A 15,111-nucleotide genomic window follows, 5' to 3' on the forward strand; every position below is an offset into this window, starting at 1 on the left:
ATGCGTGGCGTTTGCGATGAAACACAGGACCTTCCTAAGCACGGCGAGAACGAGGTTTGGTCTGCGATGCTCTTCCGGTGGCAGCAACGTTCAAGTCTTTTTCAACCTCAGTGGCAGGCTCGGGCTTCTCGCCTTCCACTCCAGGAGACCGAACAAACCTCTTCCTAACAGCATAGATCATCGTGTAGAACCAGTAGAAGTTCAGAAAAGTAAGTGTCGCATTACTGGCCAGATAAGCAAAAGAAAGCCATTTTGGAATATATGTTTCTGACGTCACGTATGCAAATACGCCTTTACCTGGTGAAGACGGACTTCTGCCACTGAGAGCGTAGATGTCGCTGAAGACTCTGTAGCTTTGGTAAGGTCCATAGACGAGCCGGCATGCAAAGAAGGTGAACAGGAGTGCAAAGCCGTTGTAGAGCTGAATATTGGATCCTGTCATGTTGACCTTGTCCAGGAACCAATGAATATTCAGAAAAGGTGTAGAAAGTTCGAAGAGAATGAAGTTGCATCCGTAATAATTGACAAATGGTTTCTGCCAAAGGTTAGCATCTTACAGACGAGAAGACTACAGAGGCAGAGGCATACGAATCCCAGGCTAAAAACAATCAGTGCAGAGACGGCATGTGCCAAAGTACCAATGCCAAAAACTTCCAGGTTAACGGCAGTGACGAACAAGTCCCAAACGAAATACCCGACAGCCATAGACTGGAGCAGAGCCGGTGCTCCGGAATAGCCCCAGATGCGACCTTCTCTATCCATACCACTGCGTTCTTCATCTACCCACTTGATCCATAAAGCGAGTCCATTGATGAATATGCTCTGGGCCATGGAAACAACATGAGCATCCCAGTTAAGTCGTTTTTGGCGGGAAAGCTGTGAGTAGTGCTTCGAGGCAATGAGTCGAGAGAGGATTGGCGATATCGGATAGAAGATGACGGAGTAGAGCAGAGCAGCGAATATAACTTCATGGATGTGCAGCGGCAGGGTCACCAGATCGAGACGACGGGACAGGGGACGAACTAAGTCCGAGAGCCATGGAACGGGCTGAAAGAAGAAGGGGTCCTTCATTTTGCCCACAGATCCTGGCCCTGCTTTCGGACTTTCGGGACGGCGAAAATAGTGTTGACAATGAATATTAAGGATGTGCTGTCCAGTTGGGCGAAACCAGATATATATAAAAGGGCGATGCCCTGACCCCCGTACATACGGTGGTGGTGAGAAGCAGTTTGACAGGCAGCCAAAATTGGTGGGCCGAGATGGTGGGCTGGTGGGCTTCCGAGAAGTGTTGGGGATCTCACGTGGCCAGGGCAGGCACCTCTCATCAACTGCCACATTTCGCGCATGAATGCTTTTCTTGGCGTTTGCACATATTTCAAAAGTCAGGAGGGATCTATACTACTATCTTCATGGCCAAGCGGCTCTTGATTCCATTGGTTTTGCTAGGCCTTACGACGACGGACGGTTGGCGAACAAGTCACGAGATGGCTATACATGGATGGCCACATGGCTGTGTCAGCAGTTATTACTTTTAGCTACCTACCTCGGTACCTAGCTAGGTTCCTTATTAGGTACCTAGAGGTAAATAGAATCACCCCAAGGCGAATTGTATTAAGGGCAGTATTCACCGACCAGCGCCTGTTGCTGTTGACGGGGCGGTCGGGTGGGTCATGCAGACTACCTACCTCCGAGGTCATGTTCAAACTTCAACCTTCAACCTCCCACACCCACACTACAAAGTAAAAGCCACAAAGTTGACGCATTGGACAACCTGTGCCATGGCTGAAGCCCTCAGAGACTTGCTCGGCTTGGATGCGCCGTCTGATGCTGCGGATCTAGAATTCTTGGAGTATCTCGAGAGCCTCTCGCTTGAGTCCGTACTCTCGTCTGAGCCTCAAGCACTTGCTCAAATCTCACAATCGATGCTGCGTTCCATACAGGCCCTGTCCAAGCGATCTCACAAATACATGGTGAATTCAGCAATTAGGCATTCCTCTCTACAAGAAACAATACGAGACCTCGACCTGAGGGCATGTGAGCTCACCGCAACTGTACCTCGCCTCGACGCCGAAGCCGAACGTTTTTCCAGATCACTTAGCAAATCAGGCGGTAGTCAGATCTTGGCTCAGCGAAAAGAGGCCCTTCATCTTCTCGAAAATTCCGAGCGTATCGTCGATCTTTTGGAGCTACCCGCCCTTCTACTCTCTGCTGTTACCGCCAGTCCTCTCGGATACTCCACAAGCCTGGATTTGTACGGCCATATTCGACGACTTTCGTCCCTCTACCCAGAATCAGAGCTTGTGAGATCTGTCAGGTTGCAGGCAGACGATGCAATTCGTCAGCTCGCCATTGATTTGATCACGTCGTTGACGACCCCCAACCTGAAACTCGCGGCGGCGCTCCGCACCACTGGATGGCTGAAGCGAATTGTTCCAGAGTTGGTCCCAGATTTGCCTGCGGGGGATTCGTTGCCCGCCGTATTTCTGATCTGTCGATTCTCCAATCTCATAACAACTCTGGAGGCATTAAACCCCCTGCGAGAGCTCGCTGATGAAGAACGCCGGCGTCAGCATAGCGCAGGCCAATCTTGGTCTGGTGGCCAGCAAACGGAGCGCTTCTTGAAGAGATTCATCGAGGTGTTCCGAGAGCACAGTTTCAACATCATATCAATCTCGAAGAACGCGGGTGGGTGTGCAGGTCCGGAGACTGGTTCAGGTATAGACAACTTGGGTTCCATCCCTCCCGTTCTATCGGCCTTTCCAATGCATCTTGTCGGTATGCTTCTGGAGATATTGCGCACATACCTGCCCGTGGTCAAAGACCAGGCGTCACGAGAAAGCATATTAACGCAGGTCTTGTATTGTGCAGGCAGCTTGGGTAGACTCGGTGCTGATTTTGGCATGCTAATCCCTTCTATCGGCGTAGCTGAATGGCCTGATCTTATCAAACGGCACCGATTACTCGCAGGACGCTTGGAATCTGTCATTGCAGACTACAAGGCACCATTCACCGGCGTGTCAGCGTAGTTAGGCCGCGACCTAATACGGTGTGGGTCTCTCTGCCTGTATCACAGTGCCGAAAATCGAAACCAGGTGGCCAGACTGACTAGGCAGGCTTGTCCAAATTTACTCATCGCATTGCACATCCCATCATGGAATGACTTATCCGGCATTAATTGTGGCTAGGATGACCTCTTGAGAGCGATTTATCATGAGCCTAACACCGTCCGCTGTAGGGGTGGCGAACCCCTCCAAGTCCAGTAAGCTCCCGTAATGCTGTCCTGCTTGAAACTGTCCTCACAAATACGCACAGGCCATCATTTTGTTTCCGGTCTAGGGTCTGGCATGTCTACTGCTATAATATTACAGCCTCTCGATCTTTTGAAAACGAGAGTGCAGCAGTCCGGCCAACCAACCTTGTACAAGTCATGGCTGGAGCTACGTCGCTCCCCTAATCAGCTCCGGGCTTTGTGGAGAGGCACTCTCCCGTCTGCGATTCGCACAGGATTTGGCTCTGCGCTCTATTTCTCTTCACTCAACGCCATCCGCCAATATGCGGCTCGCTCAAACGTGCCAGGGACTGGCCAGGGCGGCATGGCTGGTTCTACAGCATTGCCCAAGCTATCGAATACGGCGAATCTACTTTCCGGGGCCGTGGCGCGAACCTTGGCCGGAGTTGTCCTCATGCCTTTAACTGTTATTAAAGTACGATTCGAATCCAGTTTGTACTCGTACCCCTCCCTCTTCAGCGCGGTGAAGGATATCAAAGGGCGAGAGGGCTTCCGCGGCTTCTTTTCGGGAGTTGGTGCTACAGCAATGCGTGATGCGCCGTACGCTGGTTTGTACGTTCTCTTCTATGAGATGTTGAAATCATATATCGGAACCCTTGCCAGAACTAGCTCAAACTCAGATGCCAAGACCGTTATGGGCACTCCCTTGGCAGGCTCCATCAACTTCGGCTCTGCAATTCTGGCCGGCGCCGCATGCTCCGTCGTCTCAAATCCTTTTGACGCAGTAAAGACGCGCATACAGCTCCAGCCACAAAATTATCGCAATATGGGTCAGGCTTGGTACAAGATGATCACCGAGGATGGGTTCAGATCTCTTTGGAGTGGCTTGGGATTGCGCATGGGACGCAAGGCTCTCAGCTCCGCTTTGGCATGGACATTGTATGAGGAACTCATTCGAAGATACGGGTCATTGTAACGTGTAAAACAGCTATAATTGAGAGAAAGAAATAGACTAGACATCTCGCCTCTGAATTCATTTCATGACCGTGCTGTCGTGGCGCCGACATCCAAGCTGTGACAATCTTGGCAGACTCATAAATCATGGTCGACCTCCCGCAACCCACATCATCAGGGGCGAAGGCGACTTACTCCTCTTGCGCTCCTTCTTGCGAACAACAAGCTCGATATCGCTCTTGTGGCGGTGGTGGTGTCTCCTATCTTCGATAATCAGACGTTTCTCGCGGATATACTTAGTATGCTTCCAAAAGTGATCTTGCTCCCACTCGGGGACCGGTCGCCTGATGACAACGAATCCAGTAGGGTCCTGTTCGTCATGTCAGTGCCTGGCTTCAGTGTCTGTTTACTGGCGTCTTTATTTCGAGGTTGACATCACAAAGCACTCACAACGGAATCAAGGTCATATTCGACCTTGAAGGTTCTCAGAGTCTCGATTGACAGATGCTTGCGAGGCATTCGGGTGTAGGTTGCGCGCTCGTTTCTAGCTTCCGGGACCTTGACTTTCTCCTTCTTGATAATAGCGTTTATAGCCTCTTCGTCTAGTCCGGATGCGAGAAGCTGCTCCTGCAGACGCCGCTGGTACTCCTTCTCGGCTTCTTTTTTTTCTTTTTCGTACTTTTCTCTTCGCTCTACCTCTTCCTTCTTATACTTCTCCACAGCAGCCCTAGCCTCTTTGTCTCGGATCTCCTTCTCCGCAACAGCGCGCTCCTCCTCGCGCAGACGCTGCAGTTCGAGTTCGCGCTTGATACGCTTCTCTTCTTCAGCCTGCGCCTCTCGGCGCTTGATCATGTCCAGCTCATCCTTTGCTCGGCGCAACTCCTCGTCATCCTGGCGTTCTTTGCTGGCACGGCGTTGTTCCTTCTCCTTCACTTGTTCCATGCGGAGTCTCTCTATTTCGCGTCTGTCTAGCTCGAGCTGCCAGTCCTCTTTGGTCATGTATCGGTTTCGTGATCGGGAGGGAGAAGGGGAGTATGAGCTGCGGCGGCGAGACCGGCGTCGCCGAGACAGCTCATGCTCATCGTCAGAAGACAGATCATTGTAGATCTTGTTCTGAATAATGACTGGGCCGGCGGGCTGGGGTGGGCTGCTGCGCTCACGAGAGCGGCTACGCGCAACAACACGCATGCCTTGGTCGGGCACAAGGTACGACGGCGGATAGTATGGTCGGGGCGCCGTGCTGACATACCGCACAGGCTCCGGAGAGTGGCGCCTACGGATGTGGACATCCAGGTCGTCCTCGTCGTACGAGTAGTGGCTCATCTTGCTATGATAGAGTACGATGAATGTGGCAGTCGCGTCGGTCGGGGGAGCCCTTCTTGTATTTAGGCCGACCAGTCTGCGGGGATGGCGGACGAGGAGTTTTTAGTAGTTAGAGCAGCCCTTGAGTCGCATAGGGCTGACCATTCAGCAGCTAAAACGGGGGTGCTATGATCCACGCCACCATAATCCGCGCCAGTTTAGTCGTCGCCCGAATTGGGGTGATCATTAGGCCTGAAACGAATAATCAAATGAAGGGGCTTCTTCTCGGCGCTTATTAGGAGGCAGTTTGCCTTGCAACTGTGGAATGAGTTGTAGAGTTGCAATATTGGTTAGTGGGACGCGGCCGCCAGTTACTCCGGCCAGTCCGCAGTTGTACGGGTCCCATTCATAAAGGAGATATTGTGCGCGCTCCTGGGCGGCGGGGGCGGGTTGGTGGACGGACAAGGCTTCCTCTGTTATCTTCTATCTGTGACCTTGGGGCCCTTCTGTCTGTCGTCTATGTGTACCTATGAAATCGTCCACGTTGCAGCTTGTGGTGTTGGTTCATCGAACCATGCTCTGGCTGGGCGCTTAACTTCCCCGCTACCTGCCTGTGTCTTGGGAGTTCGCCTCGTTCGGTCAGGTTTTTCGTAACATTTGTTCGATATGCTCACGGCTGTTTTTGTGCGTCGTTTCTAGATACACTAGTCTTTGTCCGAGTTTTTCTACCTCACTATCCAGGCCTTTCGTCTGGTCCTCTAGCTTTTGGGTCATCTCCGAGACGGGCAGAGCGGCAAACCTGTGTGCCCAGTTAACAGCTGTGTGGTTTGACGCAACACCAATTAAATATACTAACATCTTGCCAACGCCCTCATATACCACTGTCTCTTCGGGGAGGCTGTTGAGCTCGCTCAGTGTGAGTTTTACCAGGCGCTGCTCTCTCTGCTTGCCAGCTATTTGCGTGCGTGCGATGCCGATCTGTTGCTGTGCAGAGGCGGCCTGCGCCTCGATCTCACGAGCCAGCTGTTTTGTTGTCAATTCAGTCCATAAAGATATGCATACTCCTTGCCTACCTTTTGCAAGGCCTCGTTTGATATCGACATCTTCGATTAATGGCTGGCAGAAGCACGTCACGGAGGGGGTGCGTGACGAAAGCTCTTCAGATTTTGACCTTATGCGGGGTGAATGCCATCAGCTTCTGCCCAGACCCCAGCCTACCCTATATCGATCAATCCAGCAATTACGCCACATCTCAGGACGTGGTTTGTTGGTCTGGCCTATTACTCTATCGTCTTCGCCATGTTGATTGATGTACGTTTGCCCATATTGCATCTACTGGTGTGCACCTATTGGTTAGACATTTGTTGGCGCGAAGCGAGGAAGTATACCATCTGTCGTCCTCTGGCGCCATCACTAATTACTCCCACATCTTGTCTCGAATATATCTTCCACAGCCAGACAGCGATGAAGCCATACGTCCCACACGATATAGTAATATGCTGCTAATATTTAGCTTTTATGGCCATCGGCGGTATAGAGGTAATAGATACCACCCGCAGCGGAAGTTAGTGGACGACACAGAAGGCCGCAGGGGAACAGGATATGCCATGCCCGCCAAGGAGGTTGGCACACGACAACCCAATCTCGCGGCGTGACCTACGACCCTGGCTGCAGTAGATGTTGTCGTCCAGATACTATATGAGGAAACCACCCAAACAAAGACCATGTTCCGTAAGCAAAGGCAACACCGATGGACGACGGATTCATAGCGGTGGCTAACCTGTCTCACCCTAGAACGGCATCACGCCTGAGTTTCGTTACTGGAGTAAACATGTGCCCCTACATTTGAGGGATGTATGGAAGGCCATGGACCCCGAGCTAACAAGCATATCGCCACCGTATGCAAGAAAGGAAATCCCGTCGTGGGATTGATGTAGGCATAGGAAAGTCAGGGCCGTCAAAGTCTGTAGCGTCTTAGCAAGTTACAATCCCAACAGGCTCCTAATTACCGACATTGAACAGTCACGAACGATAGAACGTCAGGATATATATACTCCGTATAGCCCTAGAATACGCCACATAAGACAGGCCCCCATTATCGGTCGAGTATAACCAACTCTTCGGACGGACCAGTTGGTGTCTGCCGTCCCCAAGCGATCGGTCGGGCTGATGAACTAACGCCGACCACGGCTAATTGTTTGCGTGATTCAGCAGAGAGTATTGCGGCTGAAGAATACTTGTGAAAATCGGCAATACAGGACGAAGGAGATCTAACCCAGGTTGAGTGAGTAACACTCGCGTAGCTTGTTACTGTCATGACCCTCAGTTTCTGTTACACAGTTACTCTATAGAAATGTGTCCCCACGCTTGACAATTTCCAACGGCAATGCCCGACCGTGCATATCATATGCGCGCGCCAGCAAGAGTGCTTGCTGGTGCTCTATCTTGCCCTAGATACATATCATAGTACATCCACGTCAGTGTATAGGTTACGAAGCGGAGGTGGAAGAAGGCGTCGACACAAACTTGCATATCACTTTAGCGCGGGTTAGGTACCTAGCTTGTTAAATTGAAACGTTGCGGTGAAATTGACATGCGATAAGAATCCCCCGAAAGCTTTCGCATGCCGAATAAAGAACAGGGCCTAGAGTCATTCATGGTGCTATATATATACCTCCATACCTAGTCGTCAGTCAGGAAGACTCACAACAAGCTTAGCGCCAGGACGGCTTGGCGTATATACCTGATGGTAGGTGCTGCTGCTAAATTTTGCCCCCTTTTATCACGCGGCTCCTGTCTAATCGCCATATTTTTCTCAAGTCCTTTATAGTATTTCGATATCGTAGTTTTCAATTGCTTTAGGAACTCTGAACATAGTGATAACATTAATTACCACGAAAGAGGGTAGCGGAGATTGGCGCTATTTTACTACCTAGCTAGACCACATTACAAAAGAAAAAAAGAAAAGATCGCATAAAAGCTAGGTCTAGAGAGATAAAATAAAAACAGCGGTACTAGAAAAATCTTGCGTCTGAATTTTGTCACATGGTTATAATGTGCATTTAAGTACATGGTGATCACTAGGCACCCCATATTGCTTTTATCGAACATAGTATGGCAACGTTAGGCAACTTTCGATGACCAAAAAAAAAAAAACCACATAGCTACTACCACTAGTATGAGACACACCTAGGACGGCTAGTGACTAATAATACTGCTTTACGAACCGTTTCTTTAAGAAAAAATATTCATAGGAACACAGATGCACGTTAATAAAGCACTAGAAAATAAATTATTTCAGCACACCAATTTAAGAATAGGCCTAATTTTCTACTTTATAATTATTAATACCCATAATATAAAGAGTATAAACGCTTAATACTTATTCACTAGAATACATCTACTTCGCAAGAAAATCCTGAAAAGCTGATTGGTTAATCACAACATTTCCCACGGCTTGTAGCCGCTTTCTACCATCCTTTTGCTTCTCGAGCAGCTTTCGTCTTCTGGTGATATCGCTAGCGTGCAACTTTGCAAGCACATCTTTACGAAATGGCTTGATAGTCTCACGAGCAATGATTCTATTGCCTGAGATCGCTTGGATAACAACCTCTGTGTAATTCTTCAAGTTAGCACAGTTATTAGTTACCATCACATCACCATCACCACTTACCAAACATTTGCCTATCAACATGCTCTTTGAACTTTGTGACCCATTGTCTGCCTACCCTCTCGACTTGAGAGGCATGGACAATTTTGCATATGGCATCGACAGGTTGCTTGTTCACGAGCAACTGTACTTTACAAAGTTTACTTTCTCGCCAACCGCCTTCCTCATAGTCAAGTGTGGCATATCCCTTGCTGTTGGGGTGTGATTTTGGTCAGTTCATTTCCATCACCGGTTCGGTTCGTAACTGCGTGATATGCACGACGTACCTCGATCCTTTCAACTTTCCAAAAAAGTCTTCCACCAGCTGAGCGGCGGGTATATCGTACACAAGAATGACTTGATCTTTGTTGAAAAACTCGATACCCTTCTGCTGCCCCCGATTTGCCTCGCAAAGCTCAATCACGCGTCCGAGGTGCTCCTCGGGTACCGTGATGGTCGCCTTGACAAACCTGTTTGACGCTGCTGATTAGTCTTGTGTGTACGCACTCGGCTCGTGATAGACTTACGGCTCCAGTAGCTGTGAGCTTTTCACAAGCGGGTGCGAAGTATCAGGGAAGAGGGCAGGATTCTGCACTACTTCCTCCTTGCCGTTGCTCCATATGATTTTGGTTGGGACGGTAGGCTCTGTAATGATGATGCTCCGGCCATGCTCTTGCCTGAGACGATCCTGGAAAACTGAGCAGTGCAGGCTACCCAGGAACCCAAGGCGCCAGCCCGCCCCTAGTGCCTCTGAATGGTCCTTCTGAAGTGTTACACTGCGGTCGTTAAGCACCAATTGGTTAATGCTATCTGCGAGCCTGCTGTAGTCTCCCTGGTCGGTTGGAAAGGCAGCAACAAAGACCATGGGCTTGGGTTCCTCGAAGCCAGGATATGGCTCGACGACATCTTCGCTGCCAGTGACCGTGAAAGTGTCTCCCAGCTTGGCATCTTGTATTTGTTTCATTCCAGGATTAAAGTAAACGTAGCCAACCTGCCCGGCACCCAAGACCTTCTGTGGTGTTGCGTCCGGAAATTGCACGCCAACTTGCCCGACGGTGTACTTCATGCCAGTACCAAGCGATACAACATTATCCCCTGCCCGGATCGTGCCATCAAAGACCCTCACAAGCAGAACAACACCACGAAAATTGTCGTACCAAGAATCCACCAGAAGCATTTTCAGCGGTTTGCTGCGATCGCCCACTGGAGGGGGCATCTTCTCGATAACCGCTGGAAGCACTCTGTGAATGCCTTTGCCTGTCTTTGCGCTGACAAGAACAGCTTCTTCAGGGTCCAACTCGAAGCTGTCTTTGATATGTTTCAAGACGGAGGGAATATCGGCCGACGGCATATCAATCTTGTTGACAACAGGTAGCAGTGCCAGATTCTGCGCAAAGGCCAAATGGAAATTTGAAACTGTCTGTGCCTGGATGCCTTGGCTTGCGTCCACGAGCAAAATGGCGCCGCCGCAACTGGCATATGAGCGAGTTACTTCGGCCCGGAAGTCGACGTGGCCAGGTGTGTCGACCAAGTGCAGCAGATAATCCTCCCCCTTGTAGTTATAAAGCATTGTGCACGTCTGCGCCTTGACTGTGATGCCACGTTCTCTTTCGACATCGAGTTTGTCCTACCGATGGTGAGCTTTTTACACTTGGTCCATAATCCCTTTCCTGGAGCCAGCGATGTCAACGTACCAGAATTTGCTTGTTCGCGTCACTCGCCGAAATAGTGCCCGTGTGCTCGAGTAGCCGGTCGCTTAGAGTGCTTTTCCCGTGGTCAATGTGCGCTACTATGCAGAAATTCCTATATCGCTGAATAGGAATGGCTGTTATGCGCGCTTCGAGTTCGGCTGGCGTTGGTTTTGACTTCGAAGCAAAGTGCTGTCTCCATGTTGGATAGGAGACGGCGAAGTCCAGTCTGCGGCATGCAATGGGGCACCAGTGAGTCAAGCATCCTCGAGTCCATGCTCGCGCAGCCTTCCCGACCCAGTTCATGTAGGAATTTCGACTCTGTCATCTACTGGAAGGTCTGTAGCGCTATTTTAAAGCTGTTTGCGCTTGTGTGTAGTTACTTACTTGTTGAGGTGCTTGCTGGGTCCAACTTTTTTTTTCACAACGCGCCGCCAACAGCACAAATATTAGACGGCCGAGGTACTAATATACACCTGATTCGTCATCCAAAAAAGTGATTCTCAGTCACAGCGTCGATTTTGCCAGCTGGGTCGAGTAACTGAATTGCACGGCATCAAATGCATCTAAGTCCAGCTGTTGTTATATGCAAGTGATGTGTCCCTGCTACACCTATATTCTAAGGGCAAATTCGCCATACGCTATTTACGCTAAAACCCATTCGCTCCCTCTCTTGATAAACTTCTCTAGTAGCAGACCAAGGTCAGCCAAGGCAAATCGACAAATATAAAAACCAAAAAATTCGGCAGCATGGCGCGTGCAAAGCTCCAAGCCAACTTGCGTCTTGTCCGCATGACGCAGACCGGGGTCGTCTACCTGGCGAGCAATCTGATCTGCAACATGTTGGTCAATCTAATCGTAGACAAGGTTCAAATTCATAGGCGATCTTTTACTTACCAACGGCTTGGGCAGCATCGAATAAGCGCGCAAGTGAGTTCATATAGTTTGCATTAGGTCCAACGAATAGCGCTTGGCTAAGCTCACGTCTCGGCGGACGGCTTGTTGGCTGAGCCGTCATGGGCAAACTGGGCATGCCTGTTTCCATTTTGACCGCATCTCCCACAACCGTCCTGCTGCTGTTGTACGCGCCACTAAGCGCAACCCCCGAGCTCTTGGATCTTAGGCGTCGCCACGAAAAGGATGGCTTGGTAGATACGCTGCTTGAACGCGGGACGCCGGAAGCACCGTCTCCGTCGCCGCCTGCCTCTTTGAAAAGTGACCCTGAGCCCTGGACCCCGACATCATTTCCAAGCTTGCGAGTCAATGAGGCCTGCACCTGCTCGAGAATACCTTCTAGCGATTGCATCTCCTCTAGGACAGCGTCCGCGTCGCACGTATCTACCCGGGCTAGTTTAAGAAGGGCGGCTGTAAGCAGGTCACAGTTCGCAATTTTGTCGTCGACGTTCTTCAACTTCACGCCCTTCACCTTCCATACGTCACGAGGAACAAACAGCTTTGTGCTGACATAGCCACCTCGAGGGTGCACCAAGGTCTGGAATATGCACCTCATAAGCCAGAAGGGTCGGAGCATAAAGTCGTGCGGGCAGGATTCTAGCGGGACCGGGGCATCTGGAGGTGCATTGTTTATCGTGCCAGGGCTCGTAGGCTGATGGAAGTGGTCATCAAACAGGCGGGCCCCTGTCGATGAAGAGTCGAGGTTGTCTCGGAACTCTGAGCTCATGGGCGTCGGAATGGTGGGTACCGCCGGGGTTCTTGAGCCGCCGAATTGGTTGCTCGACGGTGTTCCGGGAGACATATCTGATGGATCTTCAAAGTTCGACGACGACATGTTTCTGATCTTCATGCTGCGTAGGCTAGAAGATGAGAAATTCTTCCGCAACTTGCTGCTAGAAGTGGTTGGCGAAGCCGGTTTGGCCGATGCGCCCTCATCTTGGTCTACGGGAGCTCGATAACCCCCCAGCGAGGCAAGACTCGACGGGTCAGAAGAAGCAGCATCTATGGATGGAGGTGAACGGGCGAGGGAAACAGTAGGAATGCGACCAGTTGCTGTAGAAGGACGTTCATTTCCTTGCTCGTGGGCAACAATCGGCTGATCAGAGTGCGAATGAACAGCTAACGGGCTCGGGCTAGGCTTTGTGGTGTCGATCTTCAGTTGCTTGGGGTTCTGTCCGGATAAGCGTCGATTCCTGACACTCTGCATGGGGGATGTGCCACGAGGCGGTGGAAGTTCGGGCAGCGAGGTACTGGGCGGTGGCAGACTTGGCCCTAGCCCTTTGATCATGTTAGAAATCGACTTCCTCTCCATCAGAGGTCGTACAAGCTCGGCCTGAGGTCTTGGTTCGGGTTGAATTTCGCTCTGTTGCGCGGATGGTCTGCGTTCCTCACCACGGCCCACAGTCATGGGCACTGCTTCACTCATTGTGAAATCACCAATGTCGTAGTCACGAGCCATTTCCTCCAGCATACGCTCTTCATCGTCTGATGAGTTACCGTCAGAGAAGCCATTTTGAGTATTTGGGAGCTTGTAATGCCTGGGTGAGAGCAATTCAATCATGTCTGCGCCGTTGGAAAGGGAGAGAGTTTCTTGCTCCGTTTGGCGAACTCGTTCGCGTGCAATCTCGACTCTTCGCAGAACTCTTGCCACGGCTTCTTCGCCTGTATCTCTTTCTACCAAATCGGCCATGCCCATGGGCTCGTACCCGTCATCATAGGCCGCTTCGATTGCGGCGTCAAGGGCAGTGTCGAACTCGGTTTCAGTATTGCCACTTACACCTCGCAGATGCTTTCTTCGCAACCCCTGCGAAGAGTTTCTCGAGTGAATTGATGATGCTGTTGAGCCTCCGGATTCGCCAACTCCATCAAGCCATGAGTTTTGACTGCTATCACGAGCATGACTAAGCTTGTCCTTCGAACCAGTTTGCCTAGAGTGGCCATGGGTTTTTTCATACCTGAGGTACTGCACTGGAGGGCTTTTGAGTGGCGAAGCTGCCCGATTCAACGGCTGTGGCATGTCGACAGCTTGCTCCTGTGAGACTGTGGGGGTGTGATTGGGGCGAGAGCTGTTTTTTGAAAATGATGATTGCAGCATGCCTTGCTGCCCATTCGAAGCCGAGCGATGCCACTCCGTGGCTCTGATGTTGGGCGGTGGTTGGTCGTTGATGTGCTGTCGAGCGTAGGATGGTGGCGAAGTTGGTCGTCGAGGGTCTCGGTTTGGGGTTGGGTCCTCTGCCCGTTTGCTTGCGTCAGGATTCATTACGGCAGATGTGATGCTCATGGCGCTGTATTGAATCTGAGCCGGCTTCGGACTGTATTCGTCGCTGCCGGGTCTAGCAGGGAGCGCTTTTGATGCCGTATCCTGGTCCTTCAACAGCCCTATTTGGTCTAGTTCTTCTATTCGGCTCGCATACGTTTGACGCTGTCGTGGTATTAGTTCTAGTCGTCTTGGCTGGCTACTACGTAGCCATGTTTACTCACAATTGCTTCCAGCTTCCGCCTATCTTCATCGCCGGATGTCCTTCGCAATACCTGTTGCAGAAGTTCACAGGCTTCGGAGTAGGCGAATCGAGCACCTTCAAGGTTTTGTGCATTGTCAAGCTGGACGGCCGTGTTTGCCTTTTGAAGGGCACGCGAGAGCATTGCTTTTTGGGACGGCGGCTTGACTGCCTTTCCCTTGTCGGCATCGTTGCCTCCTTTTGAGCTGCGACGGCGGCCATGGCTGCGCATCGTTTGGCCGTCGTGTGGTGCTTCCTGGGGCATCTGGGCGCTGGACTCTTCAGGTGGCGAGGACTCGATATGCGGCCTATCCACGATTGGTGATGATGACCCCACAAGCTCCCTATCGAGTGGCGGGAGTAGTTCAAGCGGTGGCAGACGCACGAATGACGAGGCACTAGCGATAGGCTGCGACTGTTGGCCTGCACGGTTGGCGTGGAGGTGGCCAGCCTCCGCCTCTCTTAGTGAAGGTCTGGTAGTGTTATGTTGCGGTGAATACGAGAGACCTTGCGAAACGGGTTCCTCGAATAAGTCGTTTGGATTCGGACTGGGCCTTTGGTAAGTTTCGTAATAATTCGGATAGGTAGCGCTCCAGTGACCGTCGTGATCCGTGGATGTGAGAAGATCACAAGGGTCGTCCTCTGTTATGGCGGTGGTGTGTTGGTGCCAGTAACCATCGGTGGCTGATGCGGCTTCGATGCTGTCCGGGAGCTCGTCACCTACGATGGACAGCTTGCGCAAACGTCGAGGCGGTGGCAGTAGTGACGAGGTTCTAGGCGGACGGGAGACAGTCGAGCGAGAATCCGTTTTGAGATGGGATGAGGGTGGAGAGAAAG

At 51.1% G+C, this 15,111-nt stretch overlaps 5 protein-coding genes across 5 annotated transcripts; 1 reads left to right on the top strand and 4 right to left on the bottom strand.

Moving 5' to 3' along the window:
• Positions 1-34: 34 nt before the first annotated feature.
• On the bottom strand, positions 35-1,071 carry CCM_06686 (DUF887 domain-containing protein; the record flags this gene model as incomplete). The annotated part of the gene is made up of 2 exons (XM_006671827.1): positions 35-535; positions 589-1,071. 2 exons carry the CDS (start codon positions 1,069-1,071, stop codon positions 35-37), a joined length of 984 nt encoding a protein of 327 aa, XP_006671890.1.
• Positions 1,072-1,778: 707 nt separating this feature from the next.
• On the top strand, positions 1,779-4,205 carry CCM_06687 (mitochondrial carrier protein, putative; the record flags this gene model as incomplete). Its single annotated transcript, XM_006671828.1, has 4 exons — positions 1,779-2,685; positions 3,236-3,259; positions 3,313-3,841; positions 3,893-4,205. 4 exons carry the CDS (start codon positions 1,779-1,781, stop codon positions 4,203-4,205), a joined length of 1,773 nt encoding a protein of 590 aa, XP_006671891.1.
• A 123-nt stretch (positions 4,206-4,328) lies between these two features.
• Positions 4,329-5,506, bottom strand: CCM_06688 (uncharacterized protein; the record flags this gene model as incomplete). Its single annotated transcript, XM_006671829.1, has 2 exons — positions 4,329-4,553; positions 4,634-5,506. The coding sequence occupies 2 exons, from the start codon at positions 5,504-5,506 to the stop codon at positions 4,329-4,331; spliced, it is 1,098 nt and encodes a 365-aa protein (XP_006671892.1).
• Positions 5,507-6,124: 618 nt separating this feature from the next.
• CCM_06689 (prefoldin subunit 1) lies at positions 6,125-6,588 on the bottom strand (the record flags this gene model as incomplete). The annotated part of the gene is made up of 3 exons (XM_006671830.1): positions 6,125-6,284; positions 6,342-6,508; positions 6,559-6,588. 3 exons carry the CDS (start codon positions 6,586-6,588, stop codon positions 6,125-6,127), a joined length of 357 nt encoding a protein of 118 aa, XP_006671893.1.
• A 2,297-nt stretch (positions 6,589-8,885) lies between these two features.
• On the bottom strand, positions 8,886-10,704 carry CCM_06690 (GTP-binding protein GUF1; the record flags this gene model as incomplete). Its single annotated transcript, XM_006671831.1, has 4 exons — positions 8,886-9,097; positions 9,159-9,346; positions 9,422-9,604; positions 9,662-10,704. The coding sequence occupies 4 exons, from the start codon at positions 10,702-10,704 to the stop codon at positions 8,886-8,888; spliced, it is 1,626 nt and encodes a 541-aa protein (XP_006671894.1).
• Between the last annotated feature and the right edge of the window lie 4,407 nt (positions 10,705-15,111).

Source organism: Cordyceps militaris (genome assembly GCF_000225605.1).
Source record: "Cordyceps militaris CM01 unplaced genomic scaffold CCM_S00005, whole genome shotgun sequence".
Taxonomy (NCBI): domain Eukaryota; kingdom Fungi; phylum Ascomycota; class Sordariomycetes; order Hypocreales; family Cordycipitaceae; genus Cordyceps; species Cordyceps militaris.